Source organism: Schistocerca americana, chromosome 1 (assembly GCF_021461395.2).
Source record: "Schistocerca americana isolate TAMUIC-IGC-003095 chromosome 1, iqSchAmer2.1, whole genome shotgun sequence".
NCBI classification, from domain to species: Eukaryota; Metazoa; Arthropoda; class Insecta; order Orthoptera; family Acrididae; genus Schistocerca; species Schistocerca americana.
In genome coordinates, this window is record NC_060119.1 from 674,402,232 (window position 1) to 674,415,151 (window position 12,920).

A 12,920-nucleotide genomic window follows, 5' to 3' on the forward strand; every position below is an offset into this window, starting at 1 on the left:
AGAAAAATGTCTGATAGTCTATGAGGATGTAGAAATTTTATAGGCAGATCTTTCTCTTTGTTGCATATATCACCAACCATATGAAAATACCATAACTTGGCAAAAATGCCATTAAGAAATTCTTTTAATTTCCTTTTAAATGCTATATGGCTATCTGTCAGACTTTCGATGTTATTAGGTAAGTGACCAAAGACTTTTGTGGCAGCATAATTTACCCCCTTCTGAGCTAAAGTTAGAATTAACCTTGAGTAGTGAAGATCATCCTTTCTCCTAGTGTTGTAGCCATGTACACTGCTATTACTTTTGAATTCGTTTGGATTGTTAACAACAAATTTCATAAGTGAATATATATATCGTGAGGCTACAGTGAAGATTTCTAGCTCTTTAAATAAGTGTCTGCAGGATGATCTTGGATGAGCTCCAGCAGTTACTCTGATTACACACTTTTGTGCAATGAACACTTTTTTACTCAGTGATGAGTTACCCCAGAATATGATACCATATGAAAGCAGAGAATGAAAATAAGCGTTGTAAGCCAATTTACGCAGATGTATATCGCCAAAATTTGCAATGACCCTAATAGCATAAGTAGCTGAACTCAAAACGTTTCAGCAGATCCTCAGTGTGTTTTTTCCATTTCAACCCCTCATCAATGCATACACCTAGAAATTTTGAATATTCTACCTTAGCTACCGATTTCTGATCGAAGTCTATATTTATTAATGGTGTCATTCCATTTACTGTTTGGAACTGTATATACTGTGTTTTGTCAAAGTTTAATGAGAGCCCATTTGCAGAGAACCACTTAATGATTTTCTGAAAAACATCATTTACAATTTCACCAGTTAATTCTTGACTGTTGGGTGTGATAGCTATACTTGTATCATCGGCAAAAAGTACCAGCTTTGCATCTTCGTGAATATATAATGGCAAGTCATTAACATATATTAAGAACAGCGGAGGACCCAAGACCGAACCTTGCGGCACCCCATTCTTGATTGTTCCCCAGTTTGAGAAATCATCAGTTTTTTGCACATTGTGTGTCCTGTTTATTTCAACTTCCTGCACTCTTCCAGTTAGGTATGATTTAAACCATTTGAGCACTGTGCCATTCATACCACAGTACTTGAGCTTATCTAGAAGTATTCCATGATTTACACAATCAAAAGCCTTTGATAGATCACAAAAAATCCCAACGAGTGACTTCCGGTTACTCAGAGCATTTAATATTTCATTAGTGAAAGTATATATAGCATTTTCGGTTGGAAAAACCCTTCTGGAAACCAAACTAACATTTTGTTAAAACTTTATTTTTACAAAGGTGTGAAGCTACTTTACAATACATTACTTTTTCAAGAATTTTGGGTAAGGCAGTCAGAAGAGAGATTGGGCAGTAGTTGTTGACATCAGACGTATCCCCTTTTTTATGCAGTGGTTTAACAATGGCATACTTCAGTCTATCTGGGAAAATACCCTGCTTCAGAGAGCTATTACATATGTGGCTAAGAATCCCACTTATTTCTTGGGAACAAGCTTTTATTATCTTGCTGAAAATGCCATCAATTCCATGTGAGCTTTTATTTTTGAGAGAGTTTGTTATCTTCCTAATTTCAGAAGGAGAGGTGGGTGGAATTTCAATTGTATCAAATGGTGTGGGTAAGGCCTCTTCCATTAACTGCCTTGCTTCTTCTAATGAACATTTAGATCCTATTTTGTCTACAACATTTAAAAAATGATTATTCAAAATGTTTTCGACTTCCGGCTTGTTTATCAAGTTTCCATTCGCTTCGATGGTGATGCCATCATCCTGTACTCTTGGTTGCCCTGTCTCCCTCGTAATAATAATCCAAATTGATTTGATTTTGTTATCAGAGGTTTTAATCTCAGGCATGATGCACATGCTTCTGGACTTTTTAATAACCTTTCATAATGTAGCACAGTAGTTTTTATAATATTTGGCAGTTTCTGGGTCATTACTCTTTCTTGTTGTTAGCAGTCTGAATCTTTTTCATGCTATTCTGCAAAGGCCGGCAAGTTGAATCAAACATTATGTTAGAGATAAGATTTAAGTTAATATTTGTAATATTGGCATAGAAAAATTTGAGAAGTCCATTTATGGTTGTTGTCATTATCTGCCTGTCCAGACATTGCTGGAGACTTTGTCTTACCTAAGTTTCTTATAGTACCACCTATACCTCATTCTGTTTTACCGTCACTAATTGCAAAAAATGACCTCTGTGCTTCGAGCTGAAATTCTTTCTGATGCAAACACAGATTCATTAAATTATATTTATTTTTATATTGGCCAGTTCAGCCATCACTGGGAAAAAAAGGTTTGTGATTTTGCTGTGTTTGAATGTGCTATTAACTTGTTCAGCTGCCACACTATCTTATCAGTGAAGTCCCCAACTAAACTTCAGCACCGCATAATTTCAGTTGTCAGTTGAAAGCCGCTGACTGCACTTTATAGAATCTTGTTCATTTAATGTCTGGATTATTTTCCTCAAATTTTGAGTGGAGAAAATGGACAATACAATCTTTTAAGGGACACTCGTCACAATTCCTCGGCATACATTTTCTTCCTGCTCCTTCACAAACATTATATGAAATAAGTTCTTTGTAATTCTCTCCTGTACAGCTCCATGAATCAGTAGAACATTTTGATGTATTGTGTGAAAGCCACTGTGTGCTATTGGTGCCAACCAAAATGTGCCACTTAAATGTCAGAGAACAAAATTTCGAAAAACCAATTTTTAAGTCAGGATATTCCAACTGAAAATACTGAGTAGAGCCCGTGAAGATTATATGAAATCAATTGTTTTCTTTTGTATTGTTTCTTCCTATACTCACAGCGTCTTTCGTACCAGGAAAGATGCTGTACTGCTCATTATTCTGATAAAACATATTTATTAACTCTGTAGTTCCAGGACTCAAATTTTCTGTGTTAAAATGCTGCTAAAAGACACTTCTCTTCGAATAGTTTTTGAGCTCCAATTAAGTGCAGCCGGAGTTGTCAGCATCTGAAGCCGTTTGTTTTGTGATGTAGTGAGTAACTCATTGTTAGTGACATCAACAAGTTTGTCCATACCTTCTCCCCACATTTATTTCCTCGTTGTGGGCTCCCCCCCCGCACCCCCACCCCCCGATATGGTAAATAAACTTTAAGAACAGCTAACATTTTTCGTTTTAGGTTTTCATGCACTCGTTTTAATTTTTCTTTGCCAAAGGATAATCTACTATGTTTGTCGAGGATACGCAGTTCCGTAGGGGAACATCCAGTTTCGCTGAATGTACTTTGTAGCCCTTTGATGAAATTTGTCTACTCTGTGATCTGGTTATAATTCCAAGTGTTTTTTTTAATTGACAATTTATGTTTCTTGATGGAGCGGCAGTAACCCTTTTTTGAAACCATATACTATTCAAAGGCACGTTTTTAACTTGGCACCTGCTTCCATTCTCAGTTTTAAGAGAATTAAATGTCGGGCAGTTCAGTAGATTGTATGGCTGTCCCAACACTGCATTTCTCCGTTACACAGCAAAATAAAATGAAGTGTTGAAAGCACTGTAACTAGTCAGGCTTATCACAATAATTATTGTCCACTGTATTATTTAGAGGCTGGGCTCAGTTGTCAGTTGGAATATGTCATTCACAGCTACTTCGACACTGTTTTAATATATCTTTTTCTCCTATATGAAACTGGAGAATTACTTACTAAAATAGCTAAGCTATACATGCCTGTACACAGTATAAATGAATGTTGTTCAGCAGTTTGCAGAAGTGAGGGAACAGTGGTATGATGCTGTGCACTTCTGCAAAGCTGCAACATACTTGATTCCAAAACTCATACGGAAAGAAGCAATAGATAATTAGTTCAAAGCATTACATAAAAACAAAGAAGTAAACATCCCATTAATTTCATTTTCTCGTTTGATAGAGTATATCGATTAGAACAAGAATTAAAAAATGGTTTTTGATTATCCTTTTCCCTTGCAATGATATTGCTCTTAGTGTGGGTCTCCATATTTGGTTTTAAAAAATTTGAACACTCCAACTAAATATTTTTTCCTGGACATGTGAAGAAATTTCATAACTTTATAATTCACATTTCTCTGAACTCTTTACATATTGATTTATAGTAAACAATTTTATCAGTATTTGTGGGTGAATACGGAAGAAATATAATTATTTTGTATATTTTAACATACTGTATTTCCTTCACCCAGCAACCAAAATTTGTTATGTTTCAAAAAATTTAACAGGCTGTAAAATCTATATGGTTTGTGATGGAGCAGAAATATTTTGGTTCCTTAATTAGTATCATGAAAGGAACAAATACACTAAGTTGTAGAAAGTCTGACAATAGGTGTCTTTCTTTTTTTTGGGGTAGGGTATCCATATGCTACATGATGATGTTGGGCTAAGAAAAGCATCACTGGCTTCTTTTCTTGTGAATAGATTGGTAGTGCTTCAAATTTGATTCACCAAGAAAACTATTCCTCTTCTCAAAATTTCTGTAGCTTATATGTTAAGGATAGTTGAACACAAATGGAGTGTTCTCTGCAGCCATGCTGCTCTTGTTTACATTGTGAATGGCCATATTGGAAACAAAGCATCCACTTTCATGGTCATGAATATCTGAATCTTATTGGCTATTCGTATGCAATGGGACAATTCAAATTGAAAAAATACTATAGGTTGGTGTGTAAGTTAGTAGCATTTTTGTTTTGCACGTTGGTATTGCGGTTGCTTTGGGTTTATTTATTAATTGTTAGTTTCGCTTTGTCGCTCACTGTTGCTATTTGAGTTTCCATATTGTCATTTGGAGATAGTCAGTGGAGCTAGAAAATGGAGTGCCAAATTGAGAAATGGGAACATATCCTTCTGTTTGAATTCAGTAGAGAGGTAAAGCAGTGGTGGCAGCTGGAAACAGTTGTCATGCATGGGAATAACGCCATTGGACAGAGCATGGCAAGAAAATGGTTTTCTCGTTTTAAGGAGCATCGTTTTAACATCAGTGACTCCTCACGTTCAAGATGATGTTTGGGGTTTGATGAAAATTGTTTGAATGCATTAATTCGCATCATTGTACCCAAGAACTGGCAAATGTGATGAACTCTGATCATTTCCTATAGTGTGATATTTGCATGCAATGGAGAAGATTTTTGAATCAGGTGTACGGGTACTGCATGCTCAAAGCCAAAATCACAAAAATCAGCGGGTGGCCATACATGCATCTGTTTACTCATCATCAGCTGGCTCATGAACAGTCTCAACTGCTCCTGTCATGTATTGTTACTGGTTATGAGAAATGGCGTTTTTATGGTAGCGTAAGGAAAAGAAAGGAATGATTGTGTCCAAACAATGGAGCAGCTCCCCCTAAAAAGACCTGAGCGCATCAACAAAAAATAATGTTCTGCATTTGGTAGAACAGAAACAGTGTGGTATACTACAAATTACTTGCCTAAAGTGTAATCATCATTGGTGATTTATTGTGAACAACTGAGACGTCTTGCAGATGCAATTCAAGAACGACAACTGGGAAGACTGCATGAAGTGATGCTTTTCCATGATAATACTCATGTGCGTTCCGCTAAACTGACAAAAAACACTATACAGAAGTTGGGTTGGGAAGTCATTCTGCACCCACCTTATTCACCGAATCTTGTGCCCTCAAATTTTCGTCTTTTCCTCTCTGTCAAATAACGTTGAAAGAAGTTCCTTTCCGGATGACAATGCACTCTGAACATGGCTCGATGAGTTCTTCACTTCACTTTGATACAGTTCCCCACAGTCGTTTAATGAACAATGTTAGAGCATATGATCTATCAGACCAATTGTGTGATTGGACTGAACAGTTCCTAGATAGAACACAGCATGTCATTCTCAATGGAGAGAAGTATTCTGAAGTAAGAGTGATTTCAGGTGTGCCGCAGGGGTGTGTCGTAGGACCGTTGCTGTTCACAATATATATAAAAATGACCTTGTGGATAACATCGGAAGTTCACTGAGGCTTTTTGCGGATGATGCTGTAGTATATCAAGTGGTTGCAACAATGGAAAATTGTATTGAAATGCAGGAGGTTCTGCAACGAAATGATGCATGGTATAGGGAATGGCGATTGAATCTCAATGGAGACAAGTGTAATGTGCTGCAAATGCTTAGAAAGAAAGATCCCTTATCATTTAGCTACAATATAGAAGGTCAGCAACTGGAAGCAGTTAATTCCATAAATTATCTGGGAGTAGGCATTTGGAGTGATTTAAAATGGAATGATCATATAAAGTAGATAGTCGGTAAAGCAGATGCCAGACTGAGATTCATTGGAAGAATCCTAAGGAAATGCAATCTGAAAACAAAGGAAGTAGGTTACAGTACGCTTGTTCGCCCACTGCTTGAATACTGCTCACCAGTGTGGGGTCCGTACCAGATGGGGTTGATAGAAGAGATAGAGAATATCCAACGGAGAGCAGCGCGCTTCGTTACAGGATCATTTAGTAATCGCGAAAGCGTTACGGAGATAATAAACTCCAGTGGAAGACTGTGCAAGAGAGGTGCTCAACAGCTTGGTACGGGCTTTGTTGAAGTTTTGAGAACATAACTTCACTGAGAAGTCGAGCAGTATATTGCTCCCTCCTACGTATATCTCCCAAGGAGACCATGAGGATAAAATCGGAGAGATTAGAGCCCATACAGAGGCATACCGACAGTCTTTCTTTCCGCGAACAGTACGAGACTGGAATAGAAGGGAGAACCAATAGAGGTGGTACTCAAGGTACCATCTGCCACACACCGTCAGGTGACCAGCAGAGTATGGATGTAGATGTAGAAAACCACATGATTTCTACAGTTGCGGATTTGAAAAGTTACCCCAGCATTGGAAGACTGTTGTGAATAGTGAAGGAGAATATATTATTGATGCCTAATGTCTCTGTTCTGTGTATCTGTTATATTTACTAAAATTATGGAAAAACACTATGGACTTACATATCAACCAAATAATTAATTTATGGAAGTACTATTTTGCTTTTCTTCTTTAATTCATCTGGGGTTTTAGGTAACCAAATTACAAATGTACCTTATACTTAATAAGTTACATACCAATGTAATTATTTTGTCTTTTTGTAGGCAGTTGATGGCAACGACAAAGAGATACAACTAAAGCCATTTGCAGTTGTCAAGCCAGTGGAGAAAAGGGCACGAAATGCTGTCAGTAAGTGCATCAATATTACATTTTATATTCTATGTTCATAAAAATGTTAGTAGGTCAGAAAGAGACACGAGTTTTGTGATGTCAGAAAGGCAGTTTGACAGCCATTGCAAATGATTAGTTCGTAGTACAGATAGCACTATCATGGTAATATGAAAATTAAGAAGCAGCCGTTATATTTAATGGAATGTACACCATAACTTGTTGTTGATAACCTCACAATTCAGTAGTGCAACATTCTGCTGCTGGTCTTCTATACAAGAGCTCCCTGTATCTTTACCACCTCTTAGTGGTGCTATTCCAGCATGGCGGATAGTAGTAATATGGCTTACAACCTTTCAATAGCTTATGCATGAAATTGTTTCAATGAAAAAGGGAAAGCATTGTTGCAGTAAAATGATACAAGATGTGCACAATAAAGACAAAAAACATTAGTGAAGAAACCACTTTTTGAATGTAAAAAAATAAAAAAAAACTGAAATGTATTGAAACTTTTCCGGATTATTCTACCAGAAAAAAAGCCATACTCCAATTTTGTCACCAACACGGTAAGGTATGAGAAGAACTTATTTAGTATTCATTAGTCCATATCAATTCAGGCAGGCTATGAAAAAATCTTACCTTTGTAGTTTTGGATGTTATTGAATTTAGCAGATGTTAAAATGAAGGATTAAGTAAGGAATGTACATTTTTTGTTTTCTCCAAAAAAAATTTCTGCTCTGAGATAACTGCCTTCCAAAGATGACACTGCACATACCATTTTGAGGATGCGAATTTGGAAAACATTTTCAAATGCTGTATCTCTAGAAAAGTTATAGATATTTTGTTGGTTTTTATTATTATTATTATTATTTATTTGAAAGATAATTGCTTTATGATTACAAAGATATCCTCTATATGGACTTACGTGTCAAAGTTGTTTTACTATAGCATTGTCAACTTTTTAATAATTTATGGAAAAAACCTGTTTTAAAAAATGCCAATCCATAAATTATACCCCCCCCCCCCTCTTAATTAGTACCATATAGTTCTGCATTCCCTGAAAAGGCGAGCTTCCACTTTTAGTTTGAACAGGTTTTAATTCAAATTTTTGCCATACATAAAACCTGTTACATTAACACTTTATCACATAACAGGCTCATAAAAATCAAAACCTAGCCTTATTTAACATAATTTTAGTTTTATATTTAAAAACAAAGATGATGTGACTTACCATACGAAAGCGCTGGCAGGTCGATAGAAACACAGGCAGACACATACATACACACAAAATTCAAGCTTTCGCCACAAACTGTTGCCTCATCAGGAAAGAGGGAAAGACGAAAGGAAGTGGGTTTTAAGGGAGAGGATAAGGAGTCATTCCAATCCCGGGAGCGGAAAGACTTACCTTAGGGGGAAAAAAGGACGGGTATACACTTGCGCACGCGCAAGTGCACACACACACACACACACATCCATCCACACATATACAGACACAAGCAGACATATTTAAAGACAAAAACTCGTTGTCTTTAAATATGTCTACGTGTGGATGGATATGTGTGTGTGCGCGCAAGTGCATACCCGTCCTTTTTTCCCCCTAAGGTAAGTCTTTCCACTCCCGGGATTGGAATGTCTCCTTACCCTCTCCCTTAAAACCCACTTCCTTTAGTCTTTCCCTCTCCTTCCCTCTTTCCTGATGAGGCAACAGTTTGTTGCGAAAGCTTGAATTTGTGTGTATGTATGTGTCTGTTTGTTTTTCTATCGACCTGCCAGCACTTTCGTATGGTAAGTCACATCATCTTTGTTTTTAAATATATTTTTCCCGCGTGGAATGTTTCCCTCTATTATTTATTTTATTTTATTTTATTTTTTTATTCCCCCCCCTCTCCGATTTTGGCCGTCTAGGGACCGCGTTAAACTACTATTTTTCAATGTACATTTCTCCTATTGCGCTCCTCCTCTTTTCTCTTCTGCCAATATGTCTTCATCCTCTCTCTGTGCTGCTCCCTTCGGTCTTCTGTCCACACTGTTCCTCCTGTTCTTCTCTTCTTCACTTCAAATCCTTCAAAATGTTGAATTTTGTCTCTCATTAAGTCTCCGTTGGTTATATCATCTTCTCCTATACCCATCTCCTCTAAGTCTGCTTTGACTTCTTTGAACCAGGTAATTTGGGTTCTGGGGGTTTTGTCAAAAAACATGAATATTTTCTTTGTCAGCCTTTCATCATTCATTCTTTTCAAATGGGCATAAAAGCTTACTCTTCTCTTCCTCATAGTATCTCCCACTTTCTCAATTTTGTCATACACTTCTCTATTACTTCTAAGCTTCCAAGTCCCATTCTCAAACCTCGGCCCAAGTACTCTTCTAATGATTTTTCGCTCCTTTTTTGCTATAGCTTCCATTTCCTTGTTAGTGTTCATTGCTAAACATTCCGATGCATACAGACACTCTGGCTTAATCACAGTGTTGTAGTGCCTTATTTTTGCGTTAATTGATACTGACTTCTCGTTGTACACATTTTTTGTTAGCTGGAATGTCATTTCCATTTTTCTTGTTCTTGTTTTATTTCCTTCTTTATCTGAAGCATTGGGCTGGATGATTTCCCCTAAATATTTGAAAGTAGAAACCTTCTTTATCTGGCCATACTTTGTAATCATATTGTTCGGTGCCTCTTTTACGTTGGTTAGGTACTCTGTCTTTTCAAAGGATATTTTCAGTCCTGCTTTTTCTGCTGTTTCATTCAGAATATTGATCTGTTTGACTGCTTCTTCCAAACTTCCTGCCAGAATCGCTAAGTCATCAGCAAAAGCGAGGCAATCTACTTCTAATCCATCCTTTATTCTTCCTAATCTGATTTTTTGTATTCCTTCTTCAGTCGTTTTCTTCCTCCACTCTCTAATAACTTTTTCTAACACACAGTTGAATAGGGTAGGTGACAACCCATCTCCTTGTCTTAATCCTGTTCTGATTTTGAATGGTCTGGATACCTCACCACGGAACTTTACTTTTGCATAGGTATCCGTAAGTGTTTCTTTGACGATTGCGACTGTTTTCTTGTCTGCTCCAAACTCACTAAGGATGTTAACAAAGGTTGTTCTTATAACGGAGTCGTACGCCTTCTTGAAGTCAACAAACGTGATAAAGATGTCTTTTCCTCTTAATCGTCTGTATTTAATAATTAATTTCAAGTTTAAAATTTGCTCCACACAAGATCTTCCCTTCCTAAAGCCTGCTTGGTATTCACCAATTTCTTGATCAAGTTGTTTCTCCAATCTGTTTTGTAGGGCCTTAGATAGAATTTTATACGTTACCGGAAGTAAAGATATCCCTCTGTAGTTATTTGCATCGGTTTTATCCCCTTTCTTGAAGATGGGGTGGATTAATGCAGTTTTCCATTCTTCCGGTATACGTTCCGTTCTCCAAATCTCATTGATTATTCCCGGTAGTTTTTCTTGAGTTGTATTATCCACACTTTTCCACATTTCTGCAGTTATCCTGTCTTCCCCTGGTGCTTTATTGTTCTTAAGGTTTTTAATGATTTCTCTGATTTCTATGAGGCATGGGGGTTCAGAATTATTGTTTACTGTGTTTGGGGTGTTGGCTGGTAATTTTTCAATAGGTTCCTGACAGTTGAGGAGTTGTTCAAAATATTTTGCTAATATTTCACAATTTTCTTCATTATTTATTGCCAGTTTTCCACTGGTATCTTTAAAACATAGATTTGGTGCTACATATTTTTGTAGTTTCTGTCTGAATGTGCTGTAAAAGGATCTGTTCTAATGAGTTTTGCTGTAGATCTTTGCTGTTTGAACTCCAGGTAGTCCTTATCACTTTTGGTTGAGTGCCATTTCTTCCACGGCTTCATCCTTTGTTCTATTGCTTCCTCACATGTCTCATCCCACCATTCGTGTTTCTTTCTCTTTTTCATTTTTGCGACTTCTTGAGCAGCTCGTATCATTCCTTCTTTTTATATCTTCCCATTTATCCGAACATATAACTATGTTTTGACAGAATTCTTCTCTTTTCTCTTTCAAGATGTTTGCGTCTATCTTTTGAGGTTTCCTGTTTTGTATTTGTTTCTTTCTTTGTGGTATGAAATTTAATTTGATAGTCGATAAGTAGTGGTCAGTTACAATGTTTGCCCCTTTCCGAACTCTCACATTCGTTATTTCTTTTTGATTATAGTGTGTGGTGGCTATGTGATCTATCTGGAACTCTCCAATACTTGTGTTTGGTGATTTCCATGTTTTCTGTTTCTTAGAAGGTTTTTTGAAATTTGTAGACATTAATTTTAAGTTATGACCCTTGCATAGTTCTATTAATCTTTCTCCATTTCTGTTTGTCCTTTTGTGAGCCGGGTAGTTTCCTACTGTTTTTTTTTTTTTTTTTTTTTTTTTTTTTTTTTCTTGGCCTATTTGTGCATTGAAGTCCCCAAACAGTATTTTCACATTTGCTGTTGGGATTTTAGAAAGTTCGTGGTCTAGAGATTCCCAATATGTATCTACTTTCTGAGGGTTTTTCTTATTGTCATTGTTGATGGGTGCGTGGCAATTAATAAGTGTATAGGTTTTATTTAGGGCGCGGAATGTGAGAAAAGACAAGCATTCATTAGGTGACTGGAAGTCGGTTATTGAGTTTACCCAGTTAGATTTCACGATGAAGCCAGTTCCAAGGTGGGGAAGGCCTCTTCCACATGGGTTCCAGCCTTTCTTTCCTTTAAATATCCTGTATCCTTCATAATCCATTAAATCTTCATCTGTAAATCTGGTTTCCTGCAGCACACATATTTGGATTTTATATACCTTCAAGACTTTGGTGAGCTGCTTCAGTTTTCCCGGCTTCAAGAGCGAGTTAATATTTAGGGTTCCAAAGAAATGTACGTTGTTTTTCTTCAGTTTAGAGGATTTTGAATTCCTTGAACGACGTGGTGCTTCAGGCTCTCCAGAATCCTTAGGCCTGATTGCGCTGCTGTTAGCGGCGGAGGATTGGTTACCTCCTGGAATAGTTCTATCTAGAGAAATTGACATCATGCATAGTTGTTTGAAATTCACGGGGGAGATGGCTTTTTGGGCCATTCCGAGGTTAAAACTGGGATTGTAAGTTCCAGAGTGTGTGTTCAGCCGCTCCTAACATGGAGAACAGACGCTGTTTGTAGCAGCTCCTCTAGGGGTTCAGACGCTACATTTCATTAGTTTTTGGTCCGCCCTGGGTATTTGATTTCCCCAGTACCACCTATATCTAGGAGGCATTCCCCTATCCGCCACCTGGGGAGGCGCCCGATGGGGGTACTAACAACCCCACACGGGTTCCCTCTATTATATTGATATCATTAATTTTAGTTTTGAAAGATGAGTAAGAGTCATGTTTCAAGCATTTTAAATGGTTCCAAAATATATGTGAAAGGTCCAAAGACTTAAAGGTTTCAGTTTATCCATCGTCTGTGCACCCTGTTTTGTACTGAAATTAGTCAGTTAATGTACTAAAAATGTGTTCCACTGCTTCAGTATTTTCCTTTGATATAGAATGATGCCTTCCTGTTGAACCAATAGGAACTGGAACACTTACAACCTTCAAAACATTGTGAACAAGAAGTGAGCGCTGATGGCATTGTTGCTGTCCTTCAGCTGGAAACCTATATCCAGCAGCTGGTCCATGTGGTAGCATAAAGTTCACTACAATTTCGTTTAACTCCTAACTGGTATCTATTATCTCTGCAATCCACCAGTTACA

The 12,920-nt window shown here is 37.2% G+C and overlaps 1 protein-coding gene across 3 annotated transcripts in view; it reads left to right on the plus strand.

Annotated features, from left to right (window-relative positions):
• The window catches only part of LOC124608622 (muscle M-line assembly protein unc-89), a 254,287-nt gene that overhangs the window by 226,295 nt on the left and 15,072 nt on the right, over window positions 1-12,920 (plus strand). For all 3 annotated transcript variants that reach the window (XM_047140002.1, XM_047140001.1, XM_047140003.1), the window contains one exon: window positions 7,127-7,211. In XM_047140002.1, coding sequence (XP_046995958.1) covers window positions 7,127-7,211 — 85 coding nt within the window. The remainder of the gene's footprint in view (window positions 1-7,126; window positions 7,212-12,920) is intronic.